The sequence below is a fragment of the Tyto alba genome, unplaced genomic scaffold (genome assembly GCF_018691265.1).
Source record: "Tyto alba isolate M040663 unplaced genomic scaffold, T.alba_DEE_v4.0 Super-Scaffold_40, whole genome shotgun sequence".
Taxonomy (NCBI): domain Eukaryota; kingdom Metazoa; phylum Chordata; class Aves; order Strigiformes; family Tytonidae; genus Tyto; species Tyto alba.
In genome coordinates, this window is record NW_024881316.1 from 12,534,626 (window position 1) to 12,557,998 (window position 23,373).

Genomic DNA, 23,373 nt, shown 5'->3' on the forward strand with positions numbered 1-23,373 from the left:
AATATGCTGACATGGCAGCTGAGAATGGGGAAAATACTTTATGGCCAATAAAGGACTACAAACTTTTTTCCCCAAATGTAGTAGAAAACTAGTATTTTTAAACAATATTAGAAATCTGAAGGGTTCTGTTTTTAAGATGTTTTTCACAGGATCTATGTAAATGTTATTAGTGTGCCTGATTTTTTTTATCACTTACTTAGATGTAGAAATAGATAATGCAAGCTTAATAATATTTTTGAATGCTTGCAGCTGTAATTTGAAATAGGTTAGTTTAACTAGCTTCCAGCTGGTGCACAGCAGCATTTCTTGGTGTAGGCACAATGTCTTGCCAGTATGGCTGTGAGCATCCCGAATTGGTGACGGTGTGTGTCTGCAGGACTGGAGCATGGGCAGGCTGAGCTCTGATGTATCAGCACCCATCCTCGTGTGGGATTTTCGAATATAGTCGGGATGGCTTTGCAGAGGAACTCGCCTCGGTTCTCCAGAGTGAGCAGACACTTGAACATGATTGTAGAGGCCACTTTAGCATAAAGATAATGAAAGTAGATATTTTAGAAACCTAGTAATAAGATCTTTAGTCCTTGCTTCTGTTGTTTCAGTAGGCTAACTATGCAAGTTGTAGACAGTTGGTTTAGAACTAGATAAAAATACTTTATGAACGTTCTTTATCTTTGTCTGTCCCAACTTAGGAAAATGAGAAGTTATACAAACAAATGAAAGAGCTACAAATCCAAAACAAAAAAAATGAGGAACGAATGTTTAAGGAAAATCAGTGTTTAATGTCTGAAATAATAGCCTTAAGGTAGGCTCATTTAAACATCTGACCTAAAATCTCTGGTGTTTTCAACTGTGTTTATTATTTTATTTATGAAGAATCACTGTGGAGTCCATCAGGTGCATGTTTTCCAGTGTTTCTTGGGTTTGTGATTTTGTTTTTTCTTTTGAGAATTTCTTTGTGTTGATTATGGGTACTTAGTCTTCTTGCTGATGTTGCAGACCTGTGAGAAGACTAGAGTATTTCATCTGGAGAATATTTCAGTGTTAAAATTCAAATACTGTTATTCTTATCAGAATGTATAGTACATGTACTACACTCGGTATTAGAGCTCTGCTCATGTGTCGAAATATATGTACTGCATAGTTGCTTCTTTCTTTGTTTTGAGCTTGCATGGATTAACTTTGTGGTACCATTTGGGGTGGGGGGTTGTGTTTGTTTTTTAGTACACCACTGTTAGTATGCCAGGTCACCACATTGCATAACTTTTTGCTGTTGCCATTTAGAGAAAAGGTACAGAAGACTAATTCCCAGTCACAAATTGTGCAGGATTCTGAACCAGGCAGAAATCAAAGTTTCACAGAATTGATTTCAGAGCTTCGAGCAGCACAGGTAGGTATATACCAAGCCTGCTTTTCATGTGTTCTCACAAAAAAAACACGTAACTATCTGTCATGGTTTAAGCCCAGAGGGCAACTGAGCACCACACAGCCGCTTGCTCGCACCTTCCCCCTGAGGAATGGGAAGGACAAAATAAAGCAAAAGGCTCAGGAATCTACATAAGGACAGGGAGGGATGGCTCACCCATTTTTTTCATGGGCAAAAGACAGACTCATTAGGGGAAGAGGAAGAACATTAATTTAATTCAGACAGTAACAACAGCAACACTTAACAGACAGTTAACAGATTAGGACAGTGAGAAGCCTTATCACATCTTAAACACACCTTCCCCCTCAAGCCCCTCCCTTCTTTCTGGGCTCAGTTTTGCTCCTGATTTCTCTACCTCCCCTGCAGTAGCAGTGCAGGGGGCAGGGAATGGGGGGGTGCAGTCAGTCCTGCTGTTTCTTCCTCAGGGAGGGTGCTCCTCACATTCTTCCCCTGCTCCAGCATGGTGTCCCTCTGACAGGAGACAGTCCTCCACGAACTTTCTCCAACATGAGTCTTTCCCACAGGCCACAGCCCTTTCTGAGCTGCTCTGGTGTGGGTCCCTCCCACATCTTGCAGTCCTCCCATCACTGAACTACAACAGTAGGGGCTTCTTCCCATAGAGTCCCGGCCTCCTTTGGGCGCAGCCACCTGCTGCAGCATGGGGTCCTCTATGGCTGCAGGTGGGCATCTGCTCCACGAGGGCAGCAGCGGGGCAGCCTGCCCTCTCACCACAGGCTGCAGGGGAGTCTCTGCACTGGCACCCTTCCCCCTGCTTCCTACTTCTTTTTTTCCCCTGACCTCTGTATTCCATAGGTGTCCTCCTCTCAACTCTTCCTCACAACTCCCCACTCCTCCTCCCAGGTTCCCCTTCTTAAACACATTATTGCAGGAGCACAGCCACCATTGCTAATTGGCTCAGCCTTGACCAGCAGTGCATCCAACTTGGAGCTGGGGGAGCTTTTGAGAAGCTTCTCAAAGTGGGCTGCTGCTGTCACCTCTTTCCCCACTACCAAAAACCATGCCACAGGAATCCAACACACCTTTGCTGGCCCTAGACACTTGGTCTATTTACTGGCTGGCCCCAAAATCTCAGTCCTCTAGTTGCTGCTTCCTGTACCTGTGGATCCCTAGGACTAGGGGTCTTCATCTCCAGAGGTGGCACTGGCATTGAGCCTTTCATCCTCCTTAGTCTTGAAGTTTGCTAGTGATCATGCATAAACAAACAGAACAGAGAGTGCATGCAGAAAACAGCAAGAAATAGAATATAGTAATATCTGTTGGACAGTACATCAGTCCATTTAAGCTACAGTCTTAAGTCTTAGAAATAAATAAAGCCATTTTCTTACAGACCCTCTCAAAATGCAGGTATTTTCTACTTCTAGGACAGTTATGTAACACTTATTTTAAAAAGAAATGATATTTTTTTTTATATATTTAGCCTGAGTTTTCCCATGCTGTGCTATAGCACGGCCTGAGAATAATAACAAAACTAGAAAACCTCATTGGTGCTGTGATCTGCTGTGCAACTGTTGTGATTTAATCATTTTATGGTGAAAAAGCATGCTCAGGTTTTTTGTATGACGGTGTGTGTTTTAGTTTTTCTTGTCCTATTGTTTTCTCTAAAACTCAGAAGGAAGAAGCTAAATTACAAGAAGAGATAAGACGTCTCAAACAAGATAAGCAAGCTCTTGAAGTAGACTTGGGACAAGCAAAGAAGGAGAGAGATATAGCAAAAGTCCAGATTGCATCCACATCAGGTAAAGTGCCTTAATTTTGCTGAACAATTTTGTCTACTCTGTGCTTCACTATATAAAAATGTAACTAAAACTTGTTTCTTACTAAAATATTATTTAGTCAAATTCATCTAGACCGTTTCCAAATATTGTTTATACTTACAATAAAAGCATACAGTGAAGGACATGCTACAGTACCTTTGGCACTCTATGAGAAAGCCTGTTCTTGTATCCAGCTAAACTCTTTGTTGTTGCCTATTGATTTCTTGCCCATCTTCCACTGGCCGTGGAAAACAGAGGATTCCATTTACATGACAGCTGTTCATAATGAAAGATTTACTATATCACATCGCAGTCTTCAATTTAGATCTTTCCCATTTTTTACCTATAACTTACGTCTTGTGACTTTTTTTCAACACTGTTATCAGAACTCTTTCCAGTTTGACTTTAGCCTTCTTAAGGCAAGAGGGCCAGAAATTGGACTCTTTCTCTTCCATTCTCAGGCATCACAAATGCTAAGAGCTGTAATACTTACCTCCATGTCTCCTCTCAAAATGCTTGATCCTTCAATAGGAGTAGGGTCAATACATATCTAAGCATATATTCTATATTGTCATCCATATTACTGAATACTTGTTTACTAGAACGTGATCAGGAACAGATCCCCCTGGGATTCTGTTTTAGATACTTTCCATGGTAGACTGAACCATTGAGTACTACTATGTATGAGAGAAAAGAAGTTTTTTTCAAATACTGTTGCATTTAAAATCCTAATTAGGGTCTGGTTTTAAAACTTTGCTGCATTAACAGGATTGTGAAGAGAGTAAATATATGAAATGTGCTGAGAAGGACAGTGTTGACTAATTACTTTTTTCAATATGTAATTACTAATAAAATAATACTAAGGATGTTTTATTCTTGTAGGTGAGAAGTCTTATGAATTTAAAGTTATGGAAGAATCATACAAACAGGAAATCACTCATTTAAAAAGAAGACTTCAGTGGTACGCAGAAAATCAAGATCTTCTGGATAAAGATGCAGCCCGTCTTAAAGATGCAAGAGAAGAAATTGAGAAGCTAAAACTAGAGGTGATAATATCTAGCTTTATCTAAGAAGTTGGAACTTTAAATTATTTTTTTTTCTGGTGATGAGTATAATGTAATTCTCTCCTTCATAATAATCGAATTTATTTCAAGAAAAAACATGTAAACTCTTTATAACCTCTAAATCAACTGTGGAGTCTTTTGATGCAAAATGTATATTACTGCTTATGCAGTGAGAGTTGCAAGTGCAGAATGCTTAAAAACCAGGTTTGCTTCTATCGGATATCTTGATGACTCTTCTGGAAATGAAAGTAATGTGTTTCCTTAAAACCTGTAGATTTCTTGACTAAGAAAAGGAAGCACATTAACAGCTTGGAACATCCCTCTTGTCATTCTCTTTTCCTCCTTTTTACTCCATGTTAGCATAGGCAACACTTACTTTTTCTCTTAAGTACTGGTTCTAAATTCTTTCTTAGAAAAATCCTCTGGTTGCTGTAGTAGGGAGGAAAAAGTCAAAATACAAAGCAAGCAAAACTAATACACGAATCTTGAATAGTTCTGAGATTTGCATTGCCTGCTTGTCAGGACATTTGACAGGATTCACAGAAATAATTAATTTTACCAATGATAAAATATAATTGATCTTGGAATTTTTTCATGGTGTTTTATTAGGGAGATCAGAGATGAAAAGAGGTGGTTCTGAAGGAGCACCCAGGAAAGGACATCCCTTAAACACCACCATATCCAACTTTGATCGACATATCATTGCTGTGAAAGAAAATATTTTTATTTGAATTTTCTCCAGGATGGACTGGTGTTCAAAACCAATGAAGAGCTTTGACTTAATAGAAATAATCAAATTAGTCAAACTATGCTGGCATAAAAGCATTACTTACGCTAACATTGCCAATGTGAGAGGGAAATCAAGAAAGGAATACTTCCAACTATACAAGGTGTAATATCCCTGTACAATGATCGCAGTGGCTGATAAAAGTAGGAAATTCATTTTAAGGTTAAAGCTTTGAGTCTTTGTGGTTGGACGTTATGGGAGGGCAGGAGTGTTAGCTATCCAGTTCCTTCCCCTGATCCTGGGAGTCAGCATTTATTTAGGTACAACGTAACACTGCTTTTTGGCTGTTTCTATATCTCATCCCGGAGCATAGCCTTGCATATCACGAACTATTTCCTTAACTCACCCTGAATGCATGTATTACACTATAGTACTTTATAATATAGCTTATTAACCAAGCCTGCAGACTGGAAGTATGGGAGAAAGAAGCAGATTCACTGGTCTGAAGACAAGAATGTCCCAGAGCTGAAGTTCTCTTCTAGATTTCCATAGCTAGTTTCAGCTCCTTTGATCTTAAATTGCTTGAAGAAGCTGTAACTTAAAGAACCTGAAGAATGAGTTAATACAGAAATTACTATTACCAGTTTTTAAGTAGCAGAATACTTCCATTATATTATGTGTCTTTGAATTACTTGCTTTTGTACTACAGGACAATATCTCTGAATATGTATTTCAATTTATTTTCTCATAAATTGGATAGGTTGAGAAGCTTAGAGCCGAAGCTGGAGATCAGTGTATGCAACAGAAGAAACGTTTGCGAGACAGAGCAGCAGATGCTAAACGGATTCAGGATCTTGAGCGACAAGTATGCAATAATAGAACTGTGTTTCATTTACCCTTTATTTCAGATAAGGTCTCTTAAAACACTTATCAGCCCTTTCATAAGGATAAAGCATCGAATGGAATGCCCGACACAAAAAGCTGTGATTATTTACTTACAAAGGGCTCTTCTGCTACTATGTTATAATAAGTTATTTACTGATATCCCTTTTAAAACCCTTTAGCAGCAAAATAATGTTTAGAGTTTCTTCAAAAGGGGCAAGAGGACAAAAGCACACACAAGCTTGCTGTTTATCTTCTAAGACTCCTTCTGTCTATGTTCAGTAATCCCTTAATTCTGTGACCAATTTTAGCCAAGGTGATTCAAGAGTAGGGGTTTAAATTTTATTAGATTTCCACAAGGTTCATCAAAACTGGGGGAGTAGAGACCTTAAAAATGTATGTTTCTGCTAAGGAAAAGTCAGGTGGAAGTGGGCCTTTCTGAATCTTAGGAGATGGCAGCTGCATTTGGTAGGGATGTGGGACAAACAGTAAAGAGCTTCTGCAGTATTCTAATGTGAAAATATCTTCTCCATAGGTAAGAGGGGCTTGTTACTAGTCTTCCATGCAAGGTGTTAGTTTTACTGCAGACTGCAAAATAAAACACGTATAATGTGTTATTGGGAGAATAATTTTAATAGTGTTATGAAATATCTCTCTAAGAGTTGGAAAAGTAGAACATGAATGTAAGTCCAGAAAAAAAGCAAATACTTTAACAGCATTAAGAGCCATATACAATTTAAGTGCTAAGAAAGTAAATAAAAGGTCCATTTGACATAAGCCAATCTGAAGATCAGAGCAGTATTTTGTATAAGATGATAAGTCAGTCAGTAAGAGATGATGAGTCTTGTTTTTCTGTAAACAATAACTTAAATGTAAACAATGTAAAAAATTTCTCAACATATGCAACTCTAGTTTTCATTCTTCACCCAGCTTAAGTGGATGACATTTGTTAACATTTTGTCCCTTGTTTCAGTTAACTTTTCATTAGAACTTCATTCTTTTTGACTTTGGTTTAATTTTCTTTTTGATAGATCAGAGAAATGGAAGGAATTCTAAAGAGAAGGTATCCAAATTCTTTGCCCGCTTTGATTTATGCTGCTGCTGCTGCTGAGAAAACTAACGATCTTTCAGCTAAATCAAACACAGTTGAATTTTTGGAGAGAAGAATAAAAAAGTTAGAAACAGAACTTGAAGGTAAAGATGATGAAGCTAAGAAAAGTCTCCGTGCAATGGAACAACAATTTCAAAAAATAAAGGTAAAAGCTGCAGGCTTGTTGAGTAGTCTTCTCTGCACGTAACTGTCACAAGGTTACTGGGGTCTAACACAGAGTAGTGGTGAAAACTGAAGGCAACGACTACATTCAAGGGGAAAAATATTCAAAGAATTTACATCCAGAATTTCAGTAGCTACAGCACCTAAGATAAAAAGAGCACTGAAATTGTTAGTGTAGTATTGAAACTGAGGAGACAAGTTCTTGAGGCATAATTTAATTCATACAACTAAGATAAGTGGGTTTCATTTTCTGAGTCAGAGCAGCTGCTTACCTAATTCCTTGTTCTACCAACGGCAGTGATTTCAAAGCTGACCGAGCATTTCTGCAGGGAATGTCTGGGAACACTAAACATTCTATCCAAAAATTACATGATAGCGAGTCTTAAGACTTGTGTTAGGAAGCATGGAAGTCTGGCACATTACTTGAAGGAAAAGGTGAACTGCACAGGTGCTTAATGAGCAGGAAAGGAAAGCATTGGCCAATTATTCCTCCATTTCTCCGTATGAATACCTCATCCTGCTTTCCTCAGAGGCTATACAGGCTATTAAGAAGGGTTAAGTGTTCCTCAGCTCATTAGGAAGAAAGATTCTGTGTCTCTCTGAATTCAAACTTCTATATTCACACTTACAAATAAATAAATATAAAAATCTGACCTGTTAAAATTTAAGGTGTTTTTTAAAAATGTGAAGTAAAACTTTGAGGCATGTGACGGTAATGTTTGCAAACTGACATATGGCAAGTACATAATGACATTTTAAAAAAATTAAAGACTTCTTGCTATATTAAAATGTTACTTTACCATCTGAATAGGTAACATCAGAAGAGAACTCAATTATTTAAAAATTTAATCATTTATTGTAAATTTAATCTTCTTTCCAATAGTTACTGCATTCATTGTGAGTAGAGGATTACTTTATATGAAATGTTTTGAGTAATTCTGACTTAAGTTTGCTTCATGTAATTTTTTCACTAATTTCTGAACTGCTTGAGGAGTGTTGTTAGCAATATTGATGTGTATCCTGTCTTGTGAAATCATGCTTCAGATGTGCAGTAACTTTAAAGAATGATAAGAAAAGCTAATAATAAAAGTACACTTGAAGAAACTGCTTTTTCTTCCCCTCTTCCTGCTCCCCTCCCTTAGGTACAGTATGAACAAAGACTTGTGGAGCTTGAGCAACTACTCGCCTACAAATTTATGAGTGAATCACCAAAACTGAATGTTGATAAAGCCAGTTCTACAGAGCTTGAACAGGAGCTTCAGAATCTAAAGATGACCCATCAGATCACCATTAAAAACCTCCAGACAGAAATTGAAAACCTTAAAAGTCAAAATTCCCAATTAAAACTCAGAAGTAAAAAAGATAATAAAGACATAGAATCCACAGACTGTCAAATGAAACAAGGTAACACAAAAGACAGACTGATAAAACTAAATGAAGAACTGGTCACCAAAAATAGAGAAATACAAGACCTTACAAAAACTGTAGAGAAACTTCAAAAAGAAAGGATGGTGATGTTGTCTGATAATAATTTAAGAAATAAAACTGATAATAAGGAAAACTCTACAGAGATTTTGAAAAAGAATACGTCAACAACGGATAAAAGGAATTCCAGCAACAGTGAACCCTTTCAAAGCATTTTCAATGATGACAAAATATACCAACCGCATACCTTTTCTGATTCTGATCTTTTGGAAGTTCTGCAAGAAAATGCACAGCTGAAAGAGGATATAGAAAGATTGTCTCTAGAAATGAACCAGCAGAGGGTGAAGTCTCAAGCAACACTGGCTTATTCTGAAAATAATATGCGAAGGTAAATGCTTGACATGTGCCTTTAAAAACCTTGTTAAAGTGTTGGCTGATGCAGGATTGAAATGACACATTAACGTCAACCGTGTGTGAAGCTAGCTTATACTTGGCCAGCGTTCTCTATAAATTTCTTTTTTACTGTTTGGTTTTGGTTTGAAGGGTTTTTTGGAGTGGGGTTTGTTGGTTTTGGTTTTGTTTTTTTAGAGCACAGCACTGTCACGCTTCTTTCTACAGGCAAACCTATATTATCCTTCTTATTAATACTACAGTTTGTCATGGTTTTGAGTGAGAAGATCTCAGTGTAAATCGTTGCATCTTAGGTGCTTTGTATTTGTGTTGTATGGCATTAATATTCAGTACACATACTTTTCTTCAAACTGGGGTGTGCTTTCAGTGGGATTTACCTGACCAACTGTAGAAACTTTACACTTCACCTGGTCTCCCTTACATCCCTTCATAGTTAAATTAGAGGAAATTGGCATATTTAGATTGTAACACATTCTGTTTTGAAATAGATACCTGAAATAGGACAGCTGCATTATGACTTAAAAGCACCTATTTTCTCTTCTGTTTTTTCAGAAGACAAACCAAAAAAGATGATTGGCTGAGTTTTCTGTATTCTAGCTGCATCTAGTTAAATGAGGCACACATCCAACATTGTAGGCTTCCCACCTTGTCATCCCTCCAGAACAGTGGAAGCGATGGTGGTGCAATCTTGCGATGTTTTGTTATAAAATTTCAAAGACGTGCCACCTTCAACGTTTTTGATATTTTATATGTTCAAGTGAGAAACTTTGCTGCATTTTTAAAGAACTGTCTGTAGCTACTTTATTACATCTTATTTTCCTCTCACTCTGTTCAGGATACAGGAAGACACAGCAGAATACATTGCATCTCTGGAAGCTTCCCATCAGAGGGAAGTGGAGAAGATTCTTTGCCAGCATGCAAAGGAGCATTCTACTTCTAAAGTAGCTGAACTAAACAGCAGAATTTCAACACAGGAGGTAAGATACAGTAGATACATTCATTATGTCTAGATATCTGTTAAAGTTATTTCTTTCTATATTACCAGAAACTTTATCTTTCTTTGAAGTAGGATCTATTGTTTTAAAAATGGTCCCTTGCTCCACTGTATTCACAGAATCACAGAATAGCTGAGGTTGGAAGGGACCTTTGGAGGTCATCTTGTCCAACTCCCCTGCTCAAGCAGGATCATCTACAGCCAGTTGCTCAGGACCATTTCCAGATGGCTTTTTAATATCTCCAAGGAGGGAGATTCCACAACCTCTCTGGGCTTAAAGACCCAAACAAGTGCTTGGTTACCCTTACAGTAAAGAAGTTTTTCTTCTGGTCAGACAGAACCTCCTGTATTTCAGTTCATGACCTTTGTTGCTTCTCCTGTCACTGGGCACTACTGGAAAGAGCCCGCCTCTCTTGGCTTTGCACCCTCTGTTCAGATATTTGTAAAAATTTATGAGATCCCCCTGAGCCTTTTCTTCCTCAGGTGAAACAGTCCCAGCTCTCTCAGCCTTTCCTTATATGAGGTGCTCTCAGTGTCATTTCATCACTTTAGTGGCCCTTTGCCGACCCTCTCCAGTAGCTCCATGTCTTGCACTGGGGAACCCAGAACTGGACACAGTACTTCAGGTGTGGCCTCACCAGAGCTGAGTAGAGGGAAAGGGAACCACCTTCCTCAACCAGCTGGCAACTCTGGTACTAACGCAGCCCAGGATACCATTAGCCTTTTGTTCCACTTGTTCACCAGGACACCCAAGTCCTTTTCTGCCATGCTGCTTTCCAGCTGGGTGGCCCCCAGTATGTACCGGTGCCTGGCATTGTTCCTGCCCAGGAGCAGGACTTTGCATTTTCCTTTGTTGATGTTCATGAGGTTCCTGTCAGCCCGTCTCTCCAGCCTAACGAGGACCCTCTGAATGGCAGCACAACCCTCTGGTGTATCAGCCACTCCTCCAAGTTTTGTGTGGTCAGCAAACTTGCCCCATCATCCAGACCATCAATGAAGATGTTGAACAGGATTGGACCCAGAACTGACAATTTTACACACCACCCACCCCAAGTTACTGGCCTCCAACTAGACTTCATTACATTCATCACCACCCTCTGGCCCAGCCATTTAAGTCAGTTTGCAATCCACCTCACTGTCTGCTCATCCAACCTTCCCAGGTATCGAGGTGAAGCTGACTAGCCTGTAGATCCCCGCGTACTCCTTCTTGCTCTTTTTGAAGGTAGGAGTGACATTTGCCCTCAGCACACACAGCTGCATCCTGTCACGGCCACAGACTTACATACATGCAGTTTGCATAAGTATTCCCTGACCAGATCCTCTTCCACCAAGGGTCTTTCTTTCTCACTGAAACTTGTCTCCTAGTCTCTGGGGACTTGGATTCCAGAAGGCCAGGCTTGCTAGTAAAGACTGAGGTGAAGGTGGCATTCGGTACCTCAGCCTTTTCCATATCCTGGGTCACCAGGGCCCCTGCCCCGTTCATCAGCAGGCACACATTTTCTCTAGTTTCCTGCTTGCCACTTAGGTACTTAGAGAAGCCCTTCTTGTTGCCTTTTTCAGTCTCACCTGGTTCAATTCCAAGTGGGCTTGGGCTTTACTAACCACATCTCTGTACACTTGGACAGTGTCTCAGTATTCCTCCCCAGTTACCTGTCCTTGTTCCCACCATCTGTAGGCTTCCTTTTTATGTTTGAGCTTTGCCAGGACTTCCTTGTTCATCCATGCAGGCCTCCTGGAGTTTTTGCCTTGCCTTCTTGCTTGTTGGGATGGACTGCTCTTGAGCTTGGAGGAGATGATCCTTGAATGTCAGCCAGCTTTCTCGGGCCTGTCTTCCCCCCAGAGCCCCATCCCATGGGACTCTTTCAAGCAGATCTTCGAGGCCAAAGTCTGCCCTCCTGAAGTCCGGGGCTGTGGTCATGCTTTTCAGCCTGCTCCCTCCTCAGGATCCTGAACTCCACCATCTCATGGTCACTGCAGCCAAAGTTGGCTTTGACTTTCATGTCCACAGCAAACCCTTTATTGTTTGTGAGTTTAAGGCTCAGCAGAGCACCTCTCCTCACTGGCTTTTCTGTCACTGGGGCCAGGAAGGTGTCATCAGTGTTTTCCAGGAACCTCCTGGATTGCTTATGCCATGCTGTGGTGTTCCTCCAGCAGGTATCAGGGTGGCTGAAGTTCCTTGTGAGGACCTGGACCTCTGATTTTATTTGTGCGTTAAAATTTTGGGAGAAGTTTTACACGCGGTATGAAGGTAGAAAGAGATACTGCATTCAGATTATTTCAGAACTTTTTTTAACTGAAGAACATAACTTGAAGATTGAGATTTGTTTTCTTATACTGTATATGTACATGTGTGCTATTTAACAATCCATGTAGAGGACAGTTAAACACATACGTTAGAGGTAGTATTGTTAATACACACCTCACACCTGCAGTACTACAATACTGATTATATTTTTGGTGTATTTTTCCTGCATAGGTTTTCACACGTTGTCAGGGGTATTTATGTTAATGACAGAATACTTTTAATCTTGTTGCAGATAATAATAAAACACCTCCAAGAACAAATCGGTGAACAACAGAGACATCAGGAAGCCCTTTTAGTTTCACAGATGCGAGAGGAACTCCTACAAAAAGAGGTATATTTAAATTTGGATTGGAGGCACCTTATTCTAATAAAAGGTTTTCACTTTCATCCTTGTAAAGCCCCAAATAATATATAGTAAAATAAGTTATAAAGACAGTATCTTTTTCAGTTGCTTCTACATCAATTACACCTAAAGATGTAATGTATTTCTGATGTGAACAAGAGAACAACACAGAACAGAAGGTGGAACTTTAACCTCTTTTTTTTTTGTTTGTTTGTTTAGTTAGAAATGTCTGACCTCTGTATGAAAATTGATCATCAGGTTAATCCAAGCATTCATAGCCTCTTTCTTGAGAGCTGTGATGGGTAGTAAATAGACCACAGGACTTTTTCTGTATTAAGAGGACATTTTGTTACTGTTTTCAAATTCTTTGTTCAGATAAAGCCTTCCTTTTTTCATCCTTCACTGCCATAAAACTTAGACAATTATATTCTTGGTTTTCTGCTTTGATATCTGTGAAACTTAAGGTCTCTTAGGAAGAGAAGGTTAGCTGTATAGTTCTTCTGAAATTCACTGGGTTTTGAGGGAGGTATCTGGGTTTTTCCTAATCTACTTCTAGTAATAGCATATAATCTAAAAATTACACTTACTCATGTTTTAATTTTTGGGTTAATATTGTGTAAAATTGCTGTCCATCTTTTAGCTCAAGGTTTTTTAACTACTGGCTATGTTTTCATTGCTCTTGAAGTGCTGCCAGTTTTTTTTTTTGTTTGTTTGTTTGTTTTTTTTTATCACCTCCTGTTTGGGAGGAGGATATAGCCCGTCTTAGCATTGTGCCTATGCTTAATTCACCATCTCCTTGATGTATGAACATGGCTAATTTTAACTTAATTTTGATAATACAGTAATTAACCTGCAGGAGTTATTAAAAAGAATTCTCCTATTCTGTAAGGGACTGAGAACTCCAGACATTTAATCTTGTTTGCTGCCCTTATTTAAAAGAAATGAGAGAATTATCAGTATGTGTTTAGTATGTACTTAATGTAATTAATCTTAATCTCACTAAACTCACTCAGTATTTATCTTACCCATGCATAATGGGTTGTGAAGTATTTATAGAAAAGTGAGGGTTTGTAGGGAGAGAAAAAAGATCTCCTCTTAAACAAGCTCTGTATTTGCAGAATATTTGCTGAGACTTTGGGTTCATATTATGAATCTAATGGTACGTGTTGTCTTTCCGTACAAGCTTGTTTCACTTCAGTGATCTCAGTGTATATAATACTTCCTCCTAGTAAAACGGGGCAAGAGAACAATGAGAAAAATGTTATTAATTTGTTTCTTCTGTGGCTACTTTACAGATTATTAATGACAGTGATGGTTAAGAGAACGATCGTCCTATCTGACCCACATATTACAGGCTGAGTTCAAGGTGCTGGCATATAAGAAAATGTAATGGAGTGCCTTTTATTAACAAAAGTCACTGCAGGACTATACAGAGGAAAATGACAAAGTAAAACCTTGCATTTGCCCTCTAGCATGATTGCTGTGCTGCTTATAAAATACATTTTAAGCATTAATTGGTGTAAATAAGTTGAGCCGAAAAAAGAAGGCAACCAAACCTACAAATGGAATTAAGTCATGATAGGGAAAAGCACTACCACTTATAATGGGATTGAGTCCTCTGCCTAAAATGGTGGTACCTCAAAAAAGGCAACCTTTTTTCCTGAGGGCTCCTTGGAAGATTGTTATTTGATTACTAATTTCAGAAATGCTCTTTATGGATGTTTTCCATTAACTATATACTTTCCTAGCATAACAGCTTGCGCGTAGCACAGCTTTGTATTTAGCAAAGTTCTGTTGCTGGCAAATTATATGGAGCCCATTTTCTCCTGGGGCTTTTTTCCCCTCATAACATCTTTCCTGAATGATTTTTTTCTTGTATTTAATTATGTACTTGAGATCACACATCAGCCCTTGCCTTCAGTGTGGCAACCTAGCAGCCAGGCTGCACTCAGTTTCACAGACCTTATGAAACTAAAGACTTTGGCTTCTCTGACAGATGTGGCTGAAATTGGCCTGCAGGTTCAAAGCTGGTGGAGTAATGGACAGGCAAAAATGTAATAACATAGGCCTTGTTATTTGTCGTAGAGGCTTACAAAATGAAATTAGGCAGGTGACAAACTCAAAGGAAATTTATTCTAACCAAAATTGTTTAACAGGTGATAAACTAGGAATGAAATTTGTTCTAATCAAAATCATTTAGCACTCTGAGAAACATTAGCAAACTACAGCTTCAAGATGCCAAGCGGAATTGATACTACACAACCAACTTAAGAATCCTTAAGTTTTAGAAATGAGGATCCAAAATGTGCAATCACTGACCCAGTAAGGCCTCGAGGAGCTACTCTGGGCGGCGTCCCGACCCAAGGGGAGAGACCCTGGCTGCAGGCCGCTGCTCCGGGGAGGACTGCCTGTGTTTGCCCTCTGGCAGGACTGCATTTATACCCTTGGTCAAGCCTGAGCTGTGGTGATACATGGTTAAGAGTCTAGAAGTTTCTCTCGGCTGAAGCGTTTCACTGGCTGAGGGCCTTGCCCTTCAACTGAAGTGCCGACATGACAGTCGTCACTAGGGAGAGCTGTGGTTCAACGGTCGAGAGGGTTCCAGTGGTGTCGGGCGGCGGCACCTGCCACAGTAGTTTAGAAAACCCTATTAACCAATGGAAATAACAGTAAGCCATCTTGGAGCCACTTCGCGGGAAGAGTGGTAACACCTTACAAAGACACAATGCTTCCAGCTACTTGAATTCAGCAGCAGAGAGCCAAGGATGGCTCAGTGCTTGAAGAGCATTAGCAGTTCCCAGATATACCGAATAAGGGGAGCCAAGGGTTGTAATAAAGGATAAAGACTTGAAAGCTTTCACTTCAGTTTACTTCTACACATTAAGAAGGTAACCAAAAAAGACTTAGGATGTTAAATGAAGAAACATCAAGCTACTTAAAATAATCAAAGAATGAGAATAAAACAGTCGGGTTTATACAAAAGCTTACCTGAATTTCTGGAGGATTAGGAAATCGGTTGCAAGTCATTAGTAGAGTTGATTTGACCTGGCAATTACCAGATGAAAGGGGGTTTGTAATCATGTCTGTTAGCAGCGTTTCTTTTCTCAATTTACTCCTTAGAAAGGCACTGGTACATTTTATATTTGATCTTTATCCAGGGTGTGAGAAGGGACTGTGTAAGAACATCTAATAATAATATTCGCTAATATTTTTTTAGTATCATTAGAAGTATAAAAATTGACTGTGAATAGTCACTTCATAACATATTACAAGCAGGCTTGGATTTATGTAAAAGGACTAGATTTTCATATCTTCATGATCACTTCTTCCAAATGAAAGATCCTAATCTAAGTCCCTGAGCTCCTGTTTAAGCTTTTGAATAAAGGAGATTTCTCTTTTATGTCTTCCTTTCTGCAGCTTTTGAATGGAATGATTAAACAACGCAAATACACTTTGAAAGGAATCTGCTTTATACTTTGTTTAACACAATGATAGCAATTTTCATCAGTTCTTTCAAACTGTAGGTGGCGAAACTGTTGGAAGAATTGAGAGAGGCTAAGGAGAGCCAGAGTCCTGAAATGAAACATTTCTTGTGCCTGGAAAAGAAAATCAAGCATATGGAGACCAGACATGCAGAAAGAGAGCAAGAAATTCAAAAGGTACACCAGAGTGTATCTGCATTTGCTTCTCGAGCAATTTGTCAGTTTAAATGTAATTTTATGATATTTGCACAGGCTCGTTTCGCTCACGCTGCAGGAGGGCAAGTAATTTTTGATACAGCCATGGTTTTGTCTTTGCTGCCTGCTGATGCACGTGGATGTAGATGCAGTCCCAGTCAGCACATCCTTGCTGTGGTAATTAAGATTACTTGTACATGACTTGCATATCAGGTGCATAACCTCCTCACAACCTGATCTAAGGAGGCCTTGCTTCTGCAGAGGGCTGGACCACATGATCTCTGGAAGTTCCTTGTATCATTCAGTTATTTCATATTTCAATTATGCAATGAACGCTAGCTATTGAAAAATTGATGAGAGTTTGTAATGCAGGGTTTGTTAAGCTATGATATTTCTCAACTGAACTGTAATTTTATTTTCTAGTCCTAGAAGTCCCATTCAGAAAACCTGCATTGAAAGTATAGAAAAATCTTGTAGCAGTCTACCACATACTGGTTTTAATACCCGAAAATGACAAAAAAAAAAAAAAAAAAAACCAAAACAAAACACAACAAAACAACTTTATCCTCCACAAACTAAAAATTTTGGATTTTGAAGGTTGGATCAGATTCTTGTACCTGACATTGGTATCCCTTGAATGAGTAAAACAATTTTGCACTGAATTTTTTCTTCTTATGTCATGGCCTCCATCCTGATTTTTCATTTATCATGGGAACTTCTATTATCTGGAAGCAGTTTTCTAGTTTGGCTAGATTTTTTTTTTTTTAACACTTTCATTGCTTAAATATATGACTGTCTTTCATTAGTGTTTTCCCTTAGGTTTTACTTAAATACATGAGGTCAAAGAAGGGCGGTTGGACTAGAAGATCATCAAACCTGTAGTAGTTCTAAGTTTGTGTAGTTTTACAGCTTTGAAACCAGATCTCAAGAAAGATGTACAGAATTGTTCATGGTTTTATTCTCAGACATTTCTACATCAGATAATTTATTTTCTTTCCAAAAAGAGCTGTGTATAAAACAAGTCACTGGATTAAGAACAAACCCTGCCACCACTGATCACTTTATTTTTGTTCACATTCTGTCCTGCTACAGGCAACTGTCATACAGTTACTTTTTTATACTGTTCATTTCCTTTTGTATAATGTGAGAATTTCTTTACCATTTCTGTAAAGTGTGCGCTGCTGCACAGTCCGTGATCTGTCTCCACTGAATTCATTACCTGACCTACAGTATTTACTAAGATGTTTTGTAGTGTATTAAAAAAAAATAGAAATAATAGTATATGAAATAATTACTGCTAAGTAATTTCATCTTTCCTGGTGCTACGAGACTTGTTATGTATTAAGCTTTGGGTTTTGTTTGTCCTAGTTTGGAAGCTTTAATCATCTGCAGTGGGGCATCAAACAGTCCCCCAAATGAATGATAATGAAATTAACTAATTACTGAGCCAGAAACTAACAGGTTATCTTTAGTATCAAACTACAAGTACTGTAATTATGGCCTTTAAGTGATAGAGCTTTCCTGAAATAATCTATTACAATTAATAGTGGTGTGGAGATTTTGATACTTTGTGACACATTTTTGGGGGGGTAATTTAATAAGAATATGCCATGGATTCATGTCAAAATGAATTCAAACTCTTATCTGCTGCAGCTTCCAACGTTTGTGACTACAGCTTATTTCCTGATAATTCATAGAGCTTGAAGTACAGTAATAGCCCAGAACATGTAATTCAGCTTTGATTTGTTTGTCTTGCAGAGCATTCTTTTAATTAACGCATTTAAATGGCAATTCAAAAGGTTCATTTTTATTATAGAGGGTTTTATGTTACATGCTCAGCTTTGTCTTAAATACTCAAACCTTTAATTGCTGCTTTGGAGAGGAAGAGTTAAACTCTCCTGAGGCTTGTTAGTCAATAATGGATTTTACCCTTCTGCCATTAACGCAACTATTTAAAGGAATTCATTGCTATCAGAATGAGTTTTGTAATATTCAGAACCAATTGTTTCCACTTAATGTGTGCACTGGGCTTTGAGACTGAGCATATACTTAAGTTTATAATGAAGTAGCATATTTTTGCAAAGGGGCAACGCTGGCTGCGTGTTTGACGAGGAAGTCACAATACTGACTTGCCTCTAATTTGCAGGCAGCCCATGTAACACAACATATTACTGAAGCAAGGCAAAGCCAGGAGGCTGCGAAGTGGCGAAGACTGGCACAACAGAAGAATCAAGAACTGGAAAGATTTCGAGTAGAATTGGATTCAATACTCGATGTTTTACGTGAACTGCAGAAACAAGGGGTTGTTATTCCTGCACCTAATTCCAGTGGATTCAGCATGACAGACAGCTGTTGGAAGACATAACTAGGTAGGAGTTGATTAGAGAAGCGGAATTTTAATATTCAAGGTTATGTATGGAAAATATTGTTGAAAATCATTACTGCAAATTGAATTACATTCTGATCTTGTCTGGAATCTTGCTTGTCCAAAGGTAGATTTGTATTGAGCAACACCCCAGTTATATTGTATGTCTTCTATTTTGTTAGTAATAAAGTTACATGCATTTTTTTAAAAACTATTAGGAATATTGAGGTTATTCCAAAAATTCAATTACCATTGAAAAATTCCATTTGATGCTTTTTCAGATACTGTAGAACATGCCTGAATATTCTTAATTTTTGTTTATAACTTGTCTTACAGTGATTCCTTTGTGAACAATTTAAGTAACGTGCTGTTTGGCTTGTATTTTTAGTGTATAGAGTTGTTATTTTTCATACAGTAGGGCATGAAAATCCTCTTTTTTCCAACATTTTGCTTCTCTCCCTCTAATTCATAAAATGTTCCTTCCCTTAAGACCTCTTTCAACCTTGTGAATGATGGGAAGGCTGGAGCAGAGCAGGCATTCTCTGGTGATGCTCAAATTCAAACTATTCTATGTTTACTTTGCAGGTATTATTTCCAACAGTGCTGGTAAGAACGATGGCAGAGTGGTCTAGCTGAATTGTGATGGGGCAGAGATGAAAAAAAGTCTATAAACCTACCGTGTGAGAGTGCTCACTGGTATCGCTTTTAAGAGGGAAGGCTGAATTGAGTAACATTTGTACAGTGGGCTGTTCTGGATCCTACAGAGTAGTATCCTTGTAGATGATCTCGACAGAACAAAGAAGCCAGTCAAACATGAAGACAATGTACTAAAGCTCAGACTGCAGGGATACCTTGGTGGGCAAATTTAAAATACTGATAGGGGACAGAAAACCACTCCAAACTCTAGTCTCCAGGAGTGACAAAGGAGGCTGGTATGTTTAGGGAGGAATAATCCACTAACCCAGTACTGACTGTGGATAATAACTCCGTGCTGAACCCACAGGCACCATTACAGGTGAGAGACACCACTGCTTTCTGCCTCTCCTCTCATCTTCTGCTAGTTACACATCCAAGCACAGAACCTGTAAGATACTAGATAGATAGATAGATAGATAGATAGATAGATAGATAGATAGATAGATAGATAGATAGATAGATAGATAGATAGATAGATAGATAGATAGATAGATAGATAGCAGAGGAGCAATTCCTGCTACATCATTAATGTGTAACAGTGTGCTAAGCTTTTGGTCCTTTGTTTCAAGAAAGAGGTGGACCAAGTGGAGGGAAGAGAACAATAAGCAGCCTAGAAAATGTCACTGTCACCTTCAGAACCCCTGAACCCACTGGGGCTGCCCTGCTCTAGCAAGGAGACATTGTGAAGATGGCTATTACAGTTTTCTTATATGAAAAACCTGCTGTTAAAAGGGGAAAAAAAAGGAGAAACAATAAGTCAAATTGAAGAACATTCCAGACAGATAGTATTTGGTGGGCTGGAAGGATAGATTTACAAACAAATCAGGAAATTACTAGTCTGAAGTCCCAGCACTGCAAGTCCTTAAGAATTCCAGAGCGCATATATTGGGGTTGTAGCTCAATCAACTGCACTTACTTAGGAAAAAGAGGAGATAAAATCTAGAACCTACTCCTCAGGTCCCTGTTGTGTGGGTTGAAGCTAGAGTTTAAGTGAAATTTGAAATCATTCAGGTCTCTCTAAATGTATTTATGTATCATGCTTCGCCAGGTGCCAGCAGTAAACATGCATTTTGTCTTCTACAGCATGTGACTGAGCATGCATAAAGAACAAAATAGTGTAACAAATTGTAACATATAGGCACAGACACTAATTAAGTGCAATGATTTTAATTTTTTTTGAGTGTACATATAACAAGAATGAACATATACACATATGTATAGATTTTAAAAAAGGATGGTCAGCTGGCAATTAATATGGTAATCTTGGCTGTTTCATATGCAGGTATTCTCAGTAATTTTATTATGGATGTTTTGTTCCCCAGTAATGAAGTATTAATCTGTATTCATGAAATGTGTAAATACAGTAATGCTTTGTAAAAAAATATCAGCTATGTGGAAATATGCTGTATTTTCTTGATCTAGGACTGTTTTACAAATGAAAAAGATAAAATTGAGTAATTTCAACTTACTGTTTATTTCCTGTGCAGTTCACTATACCTGTAACACTGTGTTAAAGTGTGTGACCTGAAGTGAAATTTTTTAAATTACGGCAACCCTTGTGTTCTCAAAGAGGCCAAGTCCTGGATGTAGGTATGCTGGGGCACTGCCTAGGACAGGAAGGCCTCGAGGAAGCATTTCTGATTGCTAGAAACTCTCTCTCTCAAACATCTGATCCTTAAGTCATCAAGAGGAAGTTGTCTTAGCATTCATGCAGTTCTTTCAAACACCTTTAAAAATTCTTCTTAACAGTTCTCAGCATATGCTGGTACCTACTATGAATTGAATTTAAAATCAAATTCTTTCTCTGGGTCTATTTTACTGAGCAGAGTCAGTATTATTTACCATTATTGTAAGCTCTAATATGGTTTACACTGTGTGTTGATGTAGTTGTACACTCACTGAAGCATGGTCTTTAGTTTTTAAACATTTACCCTGAAGCAGGCACTCCACGCAGTAACAGACTATCTCTGGTCTTGCCTGGCTGTAGTTACGGTGCTCTTTTTGGAGAACTAATGTCAAAGTTTTAATTTCTCTGCTAGAGTTACTAGTTCTTGACTCTCCAGCAGTCTTAACATTACAGAGAGGGGAAAATACCCTGAAATGGAACAAAGGGTGATCAGACAGGTCATTTGCAGAGGATTGCAGTGGGATCTTTCTGAGTTATATACTCCTTGTGTATGTTTTTCTTGTTCCCATGCCATATTCTTTCATCATGCATTGCCAGGAGGCATTACAATGGATGGATTAAAAGAATCTTAAACATAATTTCTTTGAATCATTGCTGTATGTTTAGCTGAAATTCAGTTGTTTACAGCAAAGCAGCTGGAGTATAATAATTTGAATTGTCAGGTTCAAAGCTTCTAGGCAATCAAGTGAGCAGCTGGCTGGGTGACTCAGTGACCCAGATTACAGAAAAGACATTTGCTTCAAGAAAAGAAAACAGGGTGTGCAGAAGAGTATCAGATCTCAGCATGGCACTTGTGGCAGAGACAGAAGCAGCATGTTCTCTTTCAAGTTCTCAGCACAATATGCCAGAATTGTTCATGTAACATATAGGTTATCATGGATGAAGACCTTATTTGATAGTACATAATGCATTTTGAAGTCTACCACTATATTCAGCATTTAACCTATCCTGGAAAAAGTAAGGAAAACAGATCTGTATACTCACACTAGCTGTGCAGATCCAGTTCTGCACAGAAACGGGGGCCATGCATCAAGTGCTACCCTGACTCTTTTGAGCAGAAATTCCTCTGATAACTTTGAATAGTAATGTTTAGCCTTTTATACAGCTAACTACATATCTTGTATCCAAAAATTAGAACGCAGGGGCCTCCACCTCTTGGACAACACGTGGTAAAAGGCTCTGGCTCTGTGCTGTCCTTGCTACCTGTCAATACCTGAGGCTACTGATTAAGTTCAGTCCAGCTCTGCAGGATCTCCAGTTGATGTATTTGGCTTTGTCATCTTCCCCTGCCAGAAGGGGAGAACAAAGTAGAAGGGGGAAAGCATAATTGAATTCCTCCTTTGCCAGTGGCTTGTGAAGGGTTTTATGGGTTTCTTTTAAGCAGATGGGCAAAAAATGTCAGTATTAAAATATTCAGTACCTACAGGCTCAGGTGCATAAATACTAAATTGTATAACAAATACACATCATTTACTTTACCTTTTAGCCTCAGAGACAATATATCACTGGATTTTAAGAGAGAAATTCATAGTTTTACCTTTCTTTTCTCTGAGCAGGCCATTTTCTTATTTTACATAGTAGGTTTTTTTTTTTTTTTAAAAAATGTACACAACAAACTTGTTTACACAGAAGAACATTTCACAAATATTCACCTTTAAAAACTGGAATACCTAACCTGATTTAGTAAGTTCTTGCAGAATACATTATATGTTTATGCAAACATACATATGTAATTACCTTTGGGGAATTCTCAATGAAGTTAAATCTACCACAGGTGATGCATTTAGAGTGAGTTTTGAGAAGAAGCTCTGAAACAGACAGTCCAAGCAGTAAGAAAACTTGCAATAATTCCATTTTCAAACACCATTAAATTCCAAGTACTTCTTTTGAAGGATTACCCTGGTTAAAACACTTTCTATTCACTTCATAGTCGGTTTTCAGGGTAAAGATGAATTTTTCTAAACATATACAAAGTTGGTTATTACACCAGTCCCCTCCCCCCTGAGGCAAAACATTGTGTCTATTAGTTCTTAAAAAGGAAAAAAAAAATATTTAAAATAATTGCTTTTGAAGACTGCAGAAAGTTTCTTCATTTCCCTTTGACTCTGCTCTAATGCAGAAGCAGAATAAAAATCTGAATCAGACTGTGTTACCACAGTGCTTCTGAAATCATGTGGGAACTGTGCAGTGGGGACTGCCAGGTTATTTTTCTGTAAAAAACAGCATGAAAGACTTTAAAGATAGAAGATGAAAAAGTAGAACCACCATCAGGGAAGAACAGAAACAGGAACCAAACACTGGAATACCTTCACAGGATTAATACATGCTT

General features: G+C 38.4%; 1 protein-coding gene across 6 annotated transcripts in view; it reads left to right on the plus strand.

The window, feature by feature from the left end:
* Positions 1–21,622, plus strand: part of CEP162 (centrosomal protein 162) — a 50,596-nt gene extending 28,974 nt beyond the window's left edge. For 5 of the 6 annotated variants that reach the window (XM_042803154.1, XM_042803157.1, XM_042803158.1 and 2 more), the window contains 11 exons: positions 690–802; positions 1,282–1,387; positions 3,054–3,180; positions 4,081–4,244; positions 5,750–5,854; positions 6,903–7,127; positions 8,287–8,957; positions 9,816–9,957; positions 12,512–12,610; positions 16,144–16,278; positions 18,443–21,622. In XM_042803154.1, coding sequence (XP_042659088.1) covers positions 690–802; positions 1,282–1,387; positions 3,054–3,180; positions 4,081–4,244; positions 5,750–5,854; positions 6,903–7,127; positions 8,287–8,957; positions 9,816–9,957; positions 12,512–12,610; positions 16,144–16,278; positions 18,443–18,661 — 2,106 coding nt within the window. In that variant the 3' untranslated portion in view covers positions 18,662–21,622. The remainder of the gene's footprint in view (positions 1–689; positions 803–1,281; positions 1,388–3,053; positions 3,181–4,080; positions 4,245–5,749; positions 5,855–6,902; positions 7,128–8,286; positions 8,958–9,815; positions 9,958–12,511; positions 12,611–16,143; positions 16,279–18,442) is intronic. The other variant, XM_042803156.1, reaches the window with a different exon arrangement.
* Positions 21,623–23,373: the final 1,751 nt, after the last annotated feature.